Raw genomic sequence first — 15,973 nt, 5'->3', positions numbered from 1 at the left:
GTAAAAGTTTAATAACCAGCTATCTGATTTCTTTTAAGTTTTGATTTGTAGCATTTGCCAATCGTGTAAATACTGATTTCACCGTGTCTGATTTAAAAGTACCATCACCATGTCACTGAATGAAGAGTTGGGAAGAGATCGGCAATAGCACACTATTCTATAGTCTTTCCACCATATAGATAACAATCGGCGTAAATAAACTCATGAACATAAATAACTGTGAAATGTAGTGAAATAGTTAGGAAATGTTAACTTTTTAAAATGTAACATCTTTGTTTTAAAATAATTTCTTTAATTGTAAGCTTATACAACTTAATTTTTAATAATGGCCATGTTTAACAACTGGCTTACAAGATTCCTTATCATAAGCTAGTATAAGTTGGGTCCAGCATACTAATTCCCCAGCTGACTCGAAAATGTGTGGAGGAAAATAAACAATTGGTGTTTTAAGTCACTGCATTTGGGGGTGATTTGTTATACAACAGTACTGTAGCAATAGTTAACTGATCCATCCACCCCAAAGCTGTGTCAAAATATCCACTAAGACCGCTCTCTCCAGATTCCCAGCGCAAGGCCCTCTGTGATCATAAGGTCACATATGAGGTTGCAGCCTCATAAGGTTTGAGATAGGCAACTCCTTGCCCTGCCAAAGGATCTGATGAAATGGGCTTAGATTCCAATCTGAGCACTGGACTGGGAGTCAGGAGGCTCATCCCTGCACTCAACATTCTGGAGACCAAGATAATTAAACAAGATACTTCCCATTCTGTCTCCATTCTCGACCCCTTGACATGTGCCTACTTAGACGCACTGATGACTCTCACCACCCAGCCTGGTGTAAAACTGGTCCCTCTTGGGCTACCCTGGTGGTGCAGTGGTTGGGCGTCCGCCTGCCGATGCAGGGGGCGCGGGTTCGTGACCCGGTCTGGGAAGATCCCACGTGCCGCGGAGCGGCTGGGCCCGTGAGCCATGGCCGCTGAGCCTGCGCGTCCGGAGCCTGTGCTCCACGATGGCCGCAGCAGTGAGAGGCCCGTGTACCGCAAAAAAAAAACAAACAAAAAACTGGTCCCTCTTGCTAGATGTCAGAGTCTCTGAAGATTTGTATGGCCCTACTCTACTGGGGGTCATACCTGCACTCAGAATCTCAGCGCCTTCTCATAGTCCCACCCAGAAATACAACTGTATTTTCTATAATTCGTGTTATGGGGAAAATTTGTCATTTCCTCCCTCTTTACAAACATTTAACTATTCCGGAGCATAAAGCATGCTCTCTCAAACTGCACATTCCCCCCACAGATCCCTTCTTTTAGAAGGACACACTTCCCAGGAAGCAGGCCAATTTGTCAAAAACCAATTTGCCAAAGAATCTTTTTGCTGAATGACCAGTTTGCCAGACTATTGAGGATGCTTTTGATGTTTTCCTTTCATCTCACAGCCAGAACCTGTGAACCTGTCAGCCCAGTTCCACTAAGTGCAATTTCCTGAGTATCACGTTTTCTGACACCTGCACTTCTCCAGTGCCCAGCAGTTTTTCATGGGTGGCTTTCTCTTAAATATGGCTCCCTGGGAGTTCCCTGGTGGTCCTGTAGGTAAGACTCCGTGCTCCCAATGCAGGGGGTGCAGGTTCGATCCCTGGTCAGGGAATTAAGATCCCACATGCTGTGCGGCCAAAAAATTAAAAAATTAAAATTAAAAATAAGGCTCCCTGTGTTTATTTTCTTGAACTTGCCCTCTACCTCTGTTCCCACTGGGAAAATTATTGCCATTGGGCTTCCCTGGTGGCGCAGTGGTTGAGAGTCCGCCTGCCGATGCAGGGGACATGGGTTCGTGCCCCGGTCTGGGAGGATCCCACATGCCGTGGAGCGGCTGGGCCCGTGAGCCATGGCCGCTGAGCCTGCGCATCCAGAGCCTGTGCTCCGCAACGGGAGAGGCCACAGCAGTGAGAGGCCCGCGTACCGCAAAAAAAAAAAAAAAAAAAATTATTGCCATTAATGCCCTTAACCAGATTAACAAATTTGACTGACAGTTTGGAATAGATTTTTTAAAATTTTTATTGAAATATAGATTTACAATGTTGTGCTTGTTTCAGGTGTAAAGCAAAGTGGTTCAGTTTTATATATATATATATATTCCTTTTTAGATTCTTTTCCATTATAGGTTATTACAAAATATTGACTATAGTTCCCTGTGCTATACAGCTGGCGCTTGTTGGTTATCTATTTTATATATAGTAGTGTGTATTGGGAATAGATTTTGACTAATTGATTTTCGGTAAATTGGCCTACAACACTTTTCACCTCCCACCATCTGAGACTCAATGGCCTATTGGATACCATTCCAACATCTGAGCCTCCCTACTCAGGATGCCCCATTAGTGCCCTCACCTTCTACTGTGTCTTCCTTCCCCAGTCCCACCCACAGCTCCTGCCTTCCCCAGGCCAGCCTGCTCATGAACAGTGTGCATCCTATTCTTGGTCCCTAACTGACACTATCCCTCCTGCCCCCCTCCACACAGAGTCGTGCTGGAGCCGGTTCTCACGGGTGCATGAGAGCCAATGGTGCACGTCTCCTCCCAACTCTGCACTCAGTGACGTCATGTTGGTAGCTTGAAATCAGCCAAAGTTAGCAAAGGTTACAAATCAACCCCACCTCCTCTCATGCCCCAGCCGCAGCGGGTTGTTAAACATTTACCAGCACACTACTGCCTGCAGGTAACAAAACCCTGTCCATTCGTCTCTTCTGGCTGCTCAGAGACGTCCCAGACTCCAGGAACCTCAGGTGGTTACTTCTTGCTCTGAATTCACAGTGTGTCACTGTAAATCCTCATTTGGCAATTGGTCACCCGGCATTTGGTAGGGTCCTGCATACACTAGTGTGTGAGGTCTGAATGAAGAATATATTGCCCCACAGTGAGGGAACAGTGGTTCTTGGGGGAAGGGCAAAAAAATCTTAGCTATTACAACGGTCTGCGGCTCTCCAAAGGGCCACAGTACATAAACAGATACACAATACACCTGTGGCATTACATTTCATGAGGAAGGGACTGAGGGATTAGGAAAGAAATGGTTAAAAAGGCTCTTTGTGGGGCAGGTGGAGACATGAAAAATAGGTTGAGAATCACGCCCTGGTGCATAAGGTGTGCAAGTGTATAGGATGCATCCCAATTTTATACAACATTATTTGGGAAAATATTAAGCAAATTTTTTACATTATGGATTGAGTGGGTTGGGGGATTCGGGACTGTTCATGAAATGCAGAATGCTGTGTAGTGTGGACCCTGAAGGTACAGCGCGGTGGTAAGAACTTCCCTCTGCTGTTGCTCCAATACCACACTTAGCCTCCCATCCATCATGTGGGGCCCTGAAAATATACCTTTCACACCTGCAAAGAGGTGACATTTACCTCTCCAACCAGTGGGGAAGTGACCTAGGAGGACCACCACTGTGGGTTTGAACGCCCCCTCTGGGAGGCCAGTGCTGGACACCAGAGGCTGAGCTCAGGCACGGCTCTGCCACCATGGGGATGAAGTGCTCCTTTCCCCCCTTGTGGATGGAGTGGTAGATGCTGCAAGGCTCCAAAAGTGACAAAAACAACTTCTGTGTGGAAAATGACCATTAGAGTAAGAACATTTCAAGATTTGAAGCCGTGGTGTGAAGACATATCTAGAAAGTATGTGATTCTCAGAGAAATGTCATTCTTGGCGGAAATAGAATTCTGGAGGAAGCCTGGAGGATGAACATACATTTATTGCCATCTTCACAGACTGTGGATGCCCTCCCCAATGCCAAGGGTCTGCTACAGCCACACCACTGGTTGTGCACGCCATGGGCAAGAGCCCTGCAGAGACACGGTGTTCATCAAGCATGAGGATCCAACAGTAAAACTATATGTCACTAGGCTTTAGGCGTTTTAAGGGACTTTAAGATGTTTTTTAAATTATATATGATATTCTCTTTATGCACTGAAACTTGAGAACCTAATCACCCTCATAGAATGGGTCTCCACTGTTGATGTATTATCTCATTTAAACTTCATTATTGCCCATATCAGCCGGCACTGCATTGTATCACCATTTTACCAAGATCTAATCCAGTCCTGAGTGCCCAGAACCACTTACCCTTGGCACCATCCTATTTAACCTAGTCATTTTCTGGAGGGCAGGGCTGGTGATGAATGCATCACACAGCCCAGTACATCTTGGCCCCAGGAGGCCTGCAGGATGAATAGAAGGAGCTTCCCAGCACCCCCATTCAGTGACCCCCTTTATCACTCCCCTCTCTGTTCACACAGGTGGTTTGAAATACTGTTAATCCCACAGCCTTTTAAGGAGAAGCAGAGCCCGCCGCACAAAGCCGCCCCCTGCAGTAGTAACGAGGCCTCTCTACGCAGTCTTTGTAAAGGCTGCCAGCCTCAGTGAGAGAGCTTTCTTATATCAGTCCCAAAACTCAAAAATTGGCTGAGTTGTAGGTAACCATGTCCAAGAGAGCCACCAAGGGTTTCCAAGGAGCTCTGTCAAACCACCGAAATAAAACTCCCTTACCTTCTGGCCAGCCCGAAGTCAATGATCTTAATTTGGTGTCCCGTCTGATTGACACACAGTATGTTCTCAGGCTGGGAAAGAAAGAGAAGTTAGCATAGCTTAATCAACAGCTAAGAAGGTCTGAGTTCCCACACTTAGTTGTCAATAGGCCTCAGTTTCCCAGCCTGCAAGGGAAAGCCCTACAGGGCAGCCCTATAGGGATGGATAGATATTGAAAATAAATGATGTGGCCTAGTGTGAGACAATAAGGAGTAGTATGGACGGTGGGGAACTGGAGAACTCCTGCCCTGGGTAAAGGGGCAGCCACTGCTCAGCTCCAGCCACTGGCCACCACACAGGAATGCAGGCCCAGTCGCCAGAGTTCCTCAGTCCTCAAGGGAAGCCAGAAATCCAGGTTTAAGTAAAAATTCCATGCTTTTAAATGTTAACAACTTAATCCAATTTAAGCATGCATTCATCACGTATAGGAATCAAACACGACATGTCTGGGATGCGGATTTGGCCCACAAGCTGATTGTTTGTGACCATTGGCTTGGGGTGGCGGCTCCAAACCCTGGCTGCACGCTAGAATCATCAGGGAAGTCCTCAAAAGTCCCAACACCCAGGCCCCAACCCTGACCTGCTTACATCAGAATCTCAGGGGTGAGACCAAATCTGCAGTAGCTTGGTCAAGGAGATCAGAGCTGCAAAATGTCAACCTGTCATTTTGTGGTGACAGCTGTGACCCATGGGATGGAGGTGCTGGACTTGACATACTTCTCTTAAGTGTTTCAGATCAGCTTGGAGGCCCTGAGGGAGACTGGAACGATTCTCGTTGCTTGTGCCAGACAAATTTGGATAGGGGTAGGGGTGGAGGGCAGATGGAGGGCTTATGGTATAAAGGATCTAGAGACCTAAGGCCAGTGCCTGAGGTCCATGGGTCCATTACCAGGGTCCCTAGCCCTAGATGAGTACTTTCCCATTCCGGAAACTCAGTGTCTCCATCTGTAAAATGGGAATAATAACCTCTTCCTGCCTTCCTCCTGGGAGGGTGGGAAGATCAAATGACAGAGTACGCATTAAAAACTTTCCAGCTTATGAAGCAAATGTCAGGTACTATTTCTCCTAACAGAAGTTTTTATTGCTATTTACGTTACAAAGCGGTTGTGAAATCCCTCAGATAGGTTCAGGAAGTTGATGATTAAAAATCTTCATGTCTTGGGAATTCCCTGGTGGTGCAGTGGTTAAGAATCCGCCTGCCAATGCAGGGGACACGGGTTCGAGCCCTGGTCAGGGACGATCCCACATGCCGCAGAGCAACTGGGCCTGTGCACCACAACTACTGACCCTGTGCTCTAGAGCCCGTGAGCCACAACTACTGAGACCACCTGCCACAACTACTGAAGCCCATGCACCTAGAGCCCATGCTCCGCAGCAAGAGAAACCACTGCAATGAGAAGCCCGCGCACCACAAGGAAGTGTAGCCCCCACTTGCCACAACCAGAGAAAGCCCGCATGCAGCAACGAAGACCCAACGCAGCCAAAAATAAATTAATTTATTTAAAAATCCAAATAAATAAATAAAACTAAAACAAAAAGTCTTCATGTCTTCTTTGTAAGGTCTAGAACAACACTGTCCAATAGAAATATAATGTGAGCTACATATATAATTCAAAATTTTCTAATAGCCACATTAAATAAGTAAAAAGAAATAGGTGAACTTAATTTTCCTAAAATTTTGAAATATAAATAATAAACATAAATTATTGAAATATAAATAATAAACATAAATAATAATAAAACATGAGATCATAAAAAAATTACCATTTTAAAGTGTACAATTCAGTGGTTTTCAGTAGATAGTTCACCACTATCTAATTTTAGAACATTTTCAGCACTTCAAAAAAAAAAAAAACCCATATTCATCAGCAGTCACTCTTCATCCTCCTCACCCACAACTCCTGGCAATCACTAATGTATTTTCTGTCTCTGTAGATTTGCCTGTTCTGGTCATTTCATATAAATGGAATCATATGAATCATAAATATGTGACCTTTTGCATCTGATTTCTTTCAGTCAGCATAATATTTTCAAGGTTCATTCATGTACCAATACTTGATTCCTTTTCATGGTTGAATAATATTCATTGTAAGGACAGTACCTACCACATTTTGTTTATCTATTCATCAGTTAGTAAACATTGGGGTTGTTTCTACTTTTTGGCTATTATGCATAATGCTGCTAAGGACATTTGTGTACAAGTTTTTGTGTTGACTTCTGTTTTCAATTCTTGAGTATATGCCTAGAAGTGAAATTGCTGGGTCATATGATAACTCTTTGTTTAACATTATAGGAACTGCCAAATTGTTTTCTAAAGTGGATGCACAACTTTACAATCCCACCAGCAATGTACGAGAGTTCCAATTTCTCCAAATCCTAGTAACACTTCTTGTCTGCCATTTTTATTTTTTATTTTAGCTAATCCAATGGGTGTGAAATAGTATCTCATTGTACTTTTGATTTACATTTCTCTTTTGACTAATGATGTTAAAAATCTTTTCATGTGCTTATTGGCCATTTTTATATCCTCATTGGATAAATGTCTATTCAAATTCTTTGCCCATTTTCAAATTTGTCTTTCTCAATGAGTTGTAAGAGTTCTTTATATATCCTAGATACAAGTCCTTTATCAGATATATGATTTGAAAATATTTTCTCCCATTCTGTGGGCTGTTATTTCATTTTCATTATGGTGTCCTTTGAAACATAACGGTTTCTAATTTTGATGAAGTGTAATTTATCAACTTTGCTCTTCTAGCTTGAGCTTTTGATTCATATATAATATACTCCTATGCTTTCTTCTAAGAACTTTATAGTTTTAGCTCTTACATTTAGGTCTATATCCATTTTGAGTTAATATTTGTATATATTATGAGGTAGGGGTTCAACTTTCATGTGGATATCAAGCATGGTGTCCCAGCACCATTTGTTGAAAAGACTATTCTTTGCCCATTGAATTGTCATGGCACTTTTTTCAAAAATCTATTGACCACAAATATAAGGGTTTAATTCTGGACTCTCAATTGTATTCCATTGATCTGTCTGTCTGTCCTTACATCATAACACAGTTTTGATTTCTGTAGCTTAGTAGTAAGTTTTAAAGTTGGGAAATGTGAGTCCTCCAAATTTGTCCTTCTTTTTCAAGATTGTTTTTGCTATTCTGGGTCCCATAAATTTCCATCTGAATTTTAGGATTAGATCATTAATTTCTGCAAAGAAGCCAGCTGTGATTTTGATAGGATTGCACTGAACATACAGATCATTTTGGAGAGTATTGCCATCTTAATAATATTAAGTTTTCTGATCTATGAATATGGGATGTCTTTCCATTTACTTATGCCATCTTTAATTTCTTTCAACAATGTTTCATAGTTTTCAGAATATAAGGCTTATACATCTTTGGTCAAATTCATTTCTAAGTATTTTATTCTTTCTGATGCTACTGTAAATGAAATAGTTTTCTTAATTTTATTTACAGAATGTCAACTGCTAATGTATGGAAATAGAATTGATTTTTACATCTTACATCCTACAACATTGCTGAACTAATTTATTAGTTCTAATAGTTTCCCTCCACCCTCCTTAGGATTTTCTATATCAAAATCATGTCATCTGTGAATAGAATTTTACTTCTTCCTCTCCAATCTGGATGTCTTTTATTTATTCTCTTGCCTAATTGCCCTGGTTAGAACCACAAGTACAATGTTTAATAGAAATGGCAAGAATATACACCCGTGTCTTGTTTCTGATGTTAAAAGGTAAACATTCAACATTTTATCATTAAGTTTAAAATTAGCTGTGTGTTTTTCATAGATGATCTTTATCAGGTTAAGGAGTTCTCTTCTATACCTAATTTGTTTAGTGTTTTCACCATGAAAAGTTGTTTGAGTTCGTCAAGTGATTTTTCTAGCTACTAAAATGATTATGTGATGTTGTCCTTTATTCTTTTAATATGGCATATTACATTGATTGATTTTTCATATGTTAAACCAACCTTGCACTCTTGGGACAAATCCCACTTTGTGGTGTGTATAATCCTTTTTTTTTTTTTTTTTTTTTTTGCGGTACACGGGCCTCTCACTGCTGTGGCCTCTTCTGTTGTGGAGCACAGGCTCCGGATGCGCAGGCCCCGTGGCCATGGCTTACAGGCCCAGCCGCTTCGCAGCATGCGGGCTCTTCCTGGACCGGGGCACAAACCCCTGTCCCCTGCACCACCAGGGAAGCCCTGTATAACCCTTTTTAAATGTTGCTGTATTCAGTTTACTAATTTTTTATTGAGAATTTTTACATCTATATTCACAAGGGATATTCGTCTGTAGTTTCATCACAAGAAGTGATGTCTGCCTGGTTTTGGAATCAGGATAAGTCTTGTCTCATAAAATGAGTGAGGAAGTGTTTTATTCTCTTCTAATTTTTGGAACAGTTTGTGAAGGATTGGTGTTAATTCTTTAAACATTTGGTAGAATTCACCAGTGAAGCCACATGGGCCTAGGCTTTTCTTTGTGGATAGTTTTTTACACCAATTTGATTGTTTTACTTGTTATAAGTCTATTCAGATTTTCTATTCCTTTTGAGTGAGTTTTCAGAAGTTTGTGTCTTTTGGGGGAATTCTTCCATTTTATCTACATTATCTAATTTACTGGCATACAATTTTTCATAACATTCCCTTATAATCTTTATTTCTGTAAGGCTGGTAGTGATGGCCCCTCTTTCATTCCATTCATTTTAGTAATTTGAGTCTTCTTTCTAGTTCAATATAGCTAAAGATTTGTCAATTTATTGATCTTTTCAAAGAACCAACTTTTGGTTTCATTGATTTTCTCTGCTGTTTCTCTGTTCTCTGTTTCAATTATTTCTGCTCTAACCTTTCTTATTTGTATCCTCTGCTTGCTTTGAGTTTAGCTTGCTCTTCTTTTTCTAGTTTCTTAAGATGGAATGTTAGATTATTGGTTTGAGATGTTCTTTTTAATATATAAGTGTTTGCAGCTACAAATTTCATTCCTAGTTTAGATGCACCCCCATAAGTCTTGGCATGTTGTGTTCTCATTTTCATTCATCTCAAAGTATTTTCTAAAACTTAATTTTAATAATAATTTTCTCTGGCCTGATATATCAAAAACACTACCATTTCAATAAGTTATCAAAATAAAAAATATCGATGAAACATTTTCCATTATTTTTATCATATTGCCTTTGAAGTCCAGTGTGCATTTTACATTTATAGCACATCTCAAATCAGACACTAAATCTTCATCAGAAATACTTTAGATGTATTTAGATCTCATGAATTATTTGTATTTAGATTTCATGAAATTGATAGCTTTTGAAAAACAAATTAACATATTGAAATTGTTCCAAATATACTTAATGTTTTTCAATAATTTAATCATGTCAATTTTTAGATTTAAATTAATAAAATTTAAAATTCAGTTCCTCACTCACACTAGTTATATTTCAAGTGCTTAATAGTCAAATGTGGGGCTTCCCTGGCAGTCCAGTGATCAAGACTCCACACTTCCACTTCAGGGGGCACGGGTTTGATCCCTGGTTGGGGAATGAAGATGTCACACAGCACAGTCAAAAAAAAAAAAAAGAAAAGAAAAGGAAATTCTGCCATTTGTGACAAGATGGAACTTGACGGCATTATGCAAAGTGAAATAAATCAGACAGAGAAAGACACTTACTGTATGATCTCAGTTATAAGTAGAATCTAAAAAATTGGAGTCATCACACTTCCTGATCTCAAACTATAACTAAGCAACACTAATCAAAATAGTATAATATAGGCATAAAAAGGCAGACATGTAGATCAATGGAACAGAATAGACATCCCAGAAATAAACCCATGTACAAAACAGAAAGAAAAGAATGGCTACCTCGTGCTTACTTTTTGTCAAGTAGACAAAAGAAGCTGTAATGCATTCATTCAATGGACTATACCATGGCCCTTAAAGAGAATGAGAAAAGATGTCTACAGTGTACTGTTAACTAAAAAGGGCAAGTTTAAAAACGAGATGTATAGTATGATCCCTTGTGTGTGTGTGTGTTTGTCGTGCCAAATTGCTAATACAGAAGACCTCTCAGCACAGAGACTGAGTGGGAAGAACTTTCACTGTGCATTTCATACATTTCTATATTGTCTATATTTGTTACCACATGCATGTTTCTATTTTAGTTTTTAAAAACTAATCTTAGAGATTTTTTTATAGAAAAAAGTCACTGTATCATTTGATCGTCAAAGAACACTTAATGAGGTACCTATTTTCCACATGTCACAGATGGAGGAACTGAGGCTCAGAGACTTGGCCTGCCCTAGAATCCAGAAGTAGGCAATGGCAGAGCAAGGAATGGAAGCCAGGATTGGGTGCTGACAGAGCTCTCAAAGATGAGAGAGCAGCAGAGGCTCAGGAACCAGGGCACCCAACCGCCACATGCCCAGGGCGGAGCCTGACCTTGAGGTCCAAGTGCAGGACGTACTGCTGATGGAGGTATTGCACACCCTCGCAGACCTGCTTGGTGAACAACACCACATCCAGTTCAGTCAGGTTGTACTTCTCTTCTGTGATCCGGTCAAAGAGCTCACCCCCATCCACACTGCCAAGGCAAAGGAAGAGGCAAGCACTGACTGAGCAAGGCTCTCAGAAGACTGGTCCACTCATCACCAGGTGAGCCCAAGGGTGCCACTGCCATCTGGGGTTTTACGGGGACCTTTGCTCTTGTCCATTCCCAGCTCAGAGTATGGGTGGTAAAAAGGAAGTGATGGGCCAGATGGGAGACTGGGGCTTATCTGCAGTGTTGGTCATCCAGGCTCACTCTGGATACTCACTCTTGATACTCTAGGCCAAGGTTGTAAGCTCATTGGCCTACAGGGGCCAATTAGTACCTACATGGCAAGAAGCCTAAATCAGACCAGATGTAAGACAAAACTTTTCTTAGAACACATAGCCCTTAGTCTAACTTCTTTTTCCACTTTTTATAGAGAACTGACATGACAAATATTTCACTATCCTCAGTCCTACCAGAAGGAAAATAGCAACACAAGCACAATAATAAATGTCCCCTGAGCCCCTGGCCTCAACGTCATGGGTAGCTGGAAGCGATAGGGACTGTAGCAAATGGGAGTTTGATTGCCCCGTCTACAAAGGTCAGTTACTATGAGCTCCATCACACCACTTCCAACTGGAAATGTAGATCCAGCATTACCAGATCTTTTATATTTGCAAGGAAAGCTAGACATCTAGGTTTTAATGTGAAATTTCCCTATTTCCAACTAACAACTAAATTTAGTTAACAACTAAATCAAAATTACTAAAAATTGTGTAGGCCAAAACAATATCTGTAGGTCAAATCAGGTTCACTGGCTGCTGGTTTGTGACAAATGGCTTTGTCCTCTGTGCTCTATGTTGGAGGTCAGGCAGAGGAGGTGATGCCTTTCCCTGGGTGTCACTGAGAGGGGAAGGAAAGGGAGAGTTTTGCTGGAATCTCAGTTCCCAGCCCCACCCCGAGCCCTGGCCCCATCTCCCATGCTCACTACTCCATGACAAGGGTAAAGCTGTTCTTGCTCTCAAAGGCATCGTAGAGCTGGATCAGGTTCACATGGCTGAGCTGGTTCATGATGGTGATCTCGTTCTTCACATCCTCCTTGTGGAGCCAAAGGGGAGAGGAGTTTCCAAGAAATGGGTCAGGAAGAGAAGTCAGCTGCCCTTCCCAAGACACACACATCCCCACCCTGCATCCTCATTTCCTGTTCTCACACCAGCTTTCCTCAACTCACCACCCACACCAGCTTCTTACAGCAACAAGGGCCCATCCATTTCACAGATAGGAAACCTGAAGCCCAAAAAGGAACCCTGGAGGTCTAGGAGGACCTGTTGCCCAGGGTGCAAGGTGACCTGCTGACTGGAGTGTGGGAGTCATGGAAAAGAGGCAGGAAAGGTGGCTAGGTTTCCTGCTCAGAGTGGAGGGGCCTGGTGCAGTGTGGGGTCCAGGGTGGCCCAGAGGGAAGTGAAGGAATCCTGAGCTTGGTCCGGGACACCCACTGGCCTGGGGCAAAAACCTCACCCGGTCCTTGGCACTCTTCACTTTGATGATCTTGGCCGCCAGCGAGAGGCCCGTGGCCTTCTCCGTGCATCTGTGGACCTGGCCAAACCGGCCCCTGCAGAGATATGATGACAGAGCAGTCTCAGAGCCCCAGAAGCACACCCGCCATGTGGTGGGCCAGCCCCATCCTGGACCCTGGGCTTTCTGGTCCTACCTCTACTCTGCACACACCACAGGGATTACCCTGCACCCCAGAGTTATCAGTCACCACCCGCACACCCACGGGCTCTGAACCTGGAAAAGAGCTTCTTCACCCCATATATGTGGGCCATCCTGCACCCCAGAGGGTGTCCCCCCAACCCACAGAACCCAGCCCATCCTGCACCCCAGGTGGTGTCCCTGTCACTCACACCACCCAGGCCGTCCTGCACCCTAGAGGACATCCCTCTTACCCCACCCCATGTCAGCTCCTGTGCCACCTCCAGTACATGGGTCCCAGGCCCGCACTGTGGGCCCTCCTGCACCCTACACTTCATCTCACTCACACCATGCGGGCCCTCCTGCACTCCGCGGATATCTCCTCACCCACTCTTTGTGAGCCCTCCGCCCACTCCCATGCTGTGCGGTACATCCCACTCCTGGCGGTGGCTCCATCGATCAGTTCCTGAGAACCACAGCGGCACGCAGCTGTCCAGTTGCCCCGCCCCTCATCAAGGCAGAAGGCCAGCTTACCCTCCCAGGACTTCGTGCTGGCACACTGTGTAGCCCGCTGAGATCGAGGTCTCCCTCACACTCACCATCCGATGCTCGAAGGGGGCTGGCGGGGCTGGACTGTCGTCTGTTCGGGAGACAGCAACTGTGAGCCTCCTTCGTGCCGTCCCCACCTCTCAGCTCCCCCCCACCCCCAGTCCCAGACCCACTTGGTTCAAAAACGGCTTCTGCCAGTTTGTTGGGGGCTTATCGAGGGAGTACTCAGAGTGTTCCAGGAACAACTCCATGACCTCCGCAACCCTGGACCCAGAGCAGGGGAAATACTTCTTTTTTCTCTTAGTTTGTCTCACAAGCCACTTTCTGCTCCCCAAAGTAGAAGACTGAATTTGCTTTGAGAGCATATTGTGTACCTTTTTTGTGTCTGCAAAGGTGAGCCCAAGCCCTAGACTACAAGGGGGTAACATTTGCATGATTGTGTTGTTTCCTGGGCCCCTGGAAAGCCTGGGTGTGTCGCAGAGAATCCACATCTAGAATTCCAGTCTGAAGTCTCCTTCGCTGCAAAGTAACTGCCTTCTCTTCTGGAGCCCAACCGTCAGATCCTGGCTCTGTCAGCACTGACCTTGTGACCTTAAACGTGCTTCTCAGCCCCTCCTGTGTTTCACGTGTCTCCACTCCACAGGCCTGTGAGGGTAAACGCCACCACAAATGCCCGAGGCTCGGCTCACAGGGAGTCCTCAGCTAACATTGGCTTTATCACCATCTCAAGTCTCAGAAAAGACTCTAAAGTCACAGGCTGCTCTCAACTGTGTTTCAGGAATTATGGGACGCCTATGTCCACATCTGGACCAGGTCATACAAGGGGAGAGGAAGCAGTCAGAGAAGTCAGAGCACAGCACAGGGCAACCATGGAGCCCGGAACTGGCAAGGGGCACCAGGATGACCTGCAGAACGCTCAGCCCTTCCTCAGGGACCTCCAGAAATTCTGGAACAGGGAGTCAGCAAATGGTGGCCTTCCAGCAGCCATATGGGATGAGGGCTCAGACCAACGAGGGTGTGGCCCTAAGGGCTGGAGGAGTTGAGGCCCTTTAGGTCACAGGAACACAAGGACACCTCCCACCACCATTGGGACAGAAAGCAGGTCAGCAGCCCCTTCCCGATCCTGGATGAGAGTCAGCCCACTGAGTGCAAATGGCTGATAGTGGGTTATATATACCAGTTAATGGATTTGCCTTTTAGCAGGAGCCTTCCCTGTCTCAATCCAGAATGATACCAATAGTATCGGGCAGGCAGGTGGCTTTGAGAAATCCAAGTTGAGCCCCATGGATTCCCTCCTCTCCAATGGCTAGAGCCAACATGAGCTCAGCCTGCTGCATCTCCGTCCGTGCCTTGGTCTCCAGCCCTGGGATGTGCTGGCAGGCTGTTCCCAGTCTTCGACTCCCCAACACCCACATTCTCTCTCCCTGGAAGCTTCAGGGAGGCCTCCCAGAGTAGGCCTTTCAAACTCACTCACCTCGGGGCACATAGCAATGCCCTCACTTACCCAGAAACAGGCTGCCCGCCTCAGCTCCTGGGGGTGTCCTCCTTCCTGCTTCAGCTCTGCTCGTGCCCCTGGCTGTGCAGTCTTTTCCAGGCTCAGGGTTCCCTGCTCCCGGGCCTGTGTCCTGCTGCAGGCCTGGGGTCCTGGCATCGGCTCCCTTGTCCCTCCAGGCCCTGCTTGGTGTCATGGCGGGCTCAGGCCCAGATCCCTGTTTCTCTTTGGCCTTTGCTCCGCAGTCGCTGCTCCGCTTCCACAGTGGGGAAAACACCCCAGCTCCTTTTGGGATATGTTTTCCTGACTCAGTCCCAAGGGCCTGGGGGTAGCACCTGGGCCCAGGTGAGTCCTGCTCACCTGGATGGGCAGCTGCTAGAGCCTCTTCAGGGGGCGTGGTTCTGAGGCTGCCGCCTCGTGTCACAAGTAGCTCCCCAGGGATGTCTGTCTCCTGCACATGGATGGAGATCCTGGGGCAGAGAGAAATGTGGCCCTGAGGTTAAAAGCAAGAACCTGAGTCAGAACAGACCTGGGTTCAAATGCCTGCTGCTGCCATTCACTGACCACGGCCTCTTAGCCTCAGTTTTCTCATCTGTTAAAACGGGCCCTTTGGGTTGTTATAATACTAAGAGTTAGCTTGCGGTTGAAACCAGCAGATTCCATCCCCTGTCCCTCTCTACCCAGACAGGACACCAGGGGAGAGACTGGCTTCAGTGGCATACGGTGCCACCAGCTCTCAGGATTCCACTGGATCAGCATCCGGGAAAGACTTGAAGCGACCTGTGGTGGATGGGGCTTGGGAGGAGTGGGGAGGCGGGCACCAGCTGTCTCTGTGGCCCCTTGGGAATGTGCTTCTGCTCCAGGAGGAATGTGGCCAGGAGGCAGGAGACCTGGGCTCTTCCCTCCCTTCTTTGGGCCTCAGTTTCCCTTCCATTAAATGAAGAGAAGGGTGAACCAAGTCAAACATCACACTGAAGCTTCAGGTCAGACACATTTTAGTAAAATCAGGGAATTGCTCATAAGAGTCTGGACTTTCTGTTTCTCCTGAATAAAACAGTCCTGGCTGTGCTAGGCCTGCGTGCTTACACAGCTGAGGAAACTCTCTGCCTCCCTAC

General features: G+C 45.0%; 1 protein-coding gene across 1 annotated transcript in view; it reads right to left on the bottom strand.

The window, feature by feature from the left end:
• Positions 1 to 15,973, bottom strand: part of MYLK3 (myosin light chain kinase 3) — a 45,567-nt gene that overhangs the window by 14,148 nt on the left and 15,446 nt on the right. The window contains exons 4-9 of the mRNA XM_033845131.2: positions 14,871 to 15,328; positions 13,352 to 13,457; positions 12,641 to 12,734; positions 12,111 to 12,220; positions 11,032 to 11,173; positions 4,541 to 4,611 (exon numbers count right to left, since the gene is read on the bottom strand). Of these exons, the coding sequence (XP_033701022.1) occupies positions 4,541 to 4,611; positions 11,032 to 11,173; positions 12,111 to 12,220; positions 12,641 to 12,734; positions 13,352 to 13,457; positions 14,871 to 15,328 (981 nt within the window). The remainder of the gene's footprint in view (positions 1 to 4,540; positions 4,612 to 11,031; positions 11,174 to 12,110; positions 12,221 to 12,640; positions 12,735 to 13,351; positions 13,458 to 14,870; positions 15,329 to 15,973) is intronic.

Source organism: Tursiops truncatus, chromosome 19, assembly GCF_011762595.2.
Source record: "Tursiops truncatus isolate mTurTru1 chromosome 19, mTurTru1.mat.Y, whole genome shotgun sequence".
In the NCBI taxonomy this organism is placed as follows: Eukaryota; Metazoa; Chordata; class Mammalia; order Artiodactyla; family Delphinidae; genus Tursiops; species Tursiops truncatus.
Note: the sequence above shows the minus strand (reverse complement) of the source record. Positions and strands in the feature narration are given on the sequence as shown.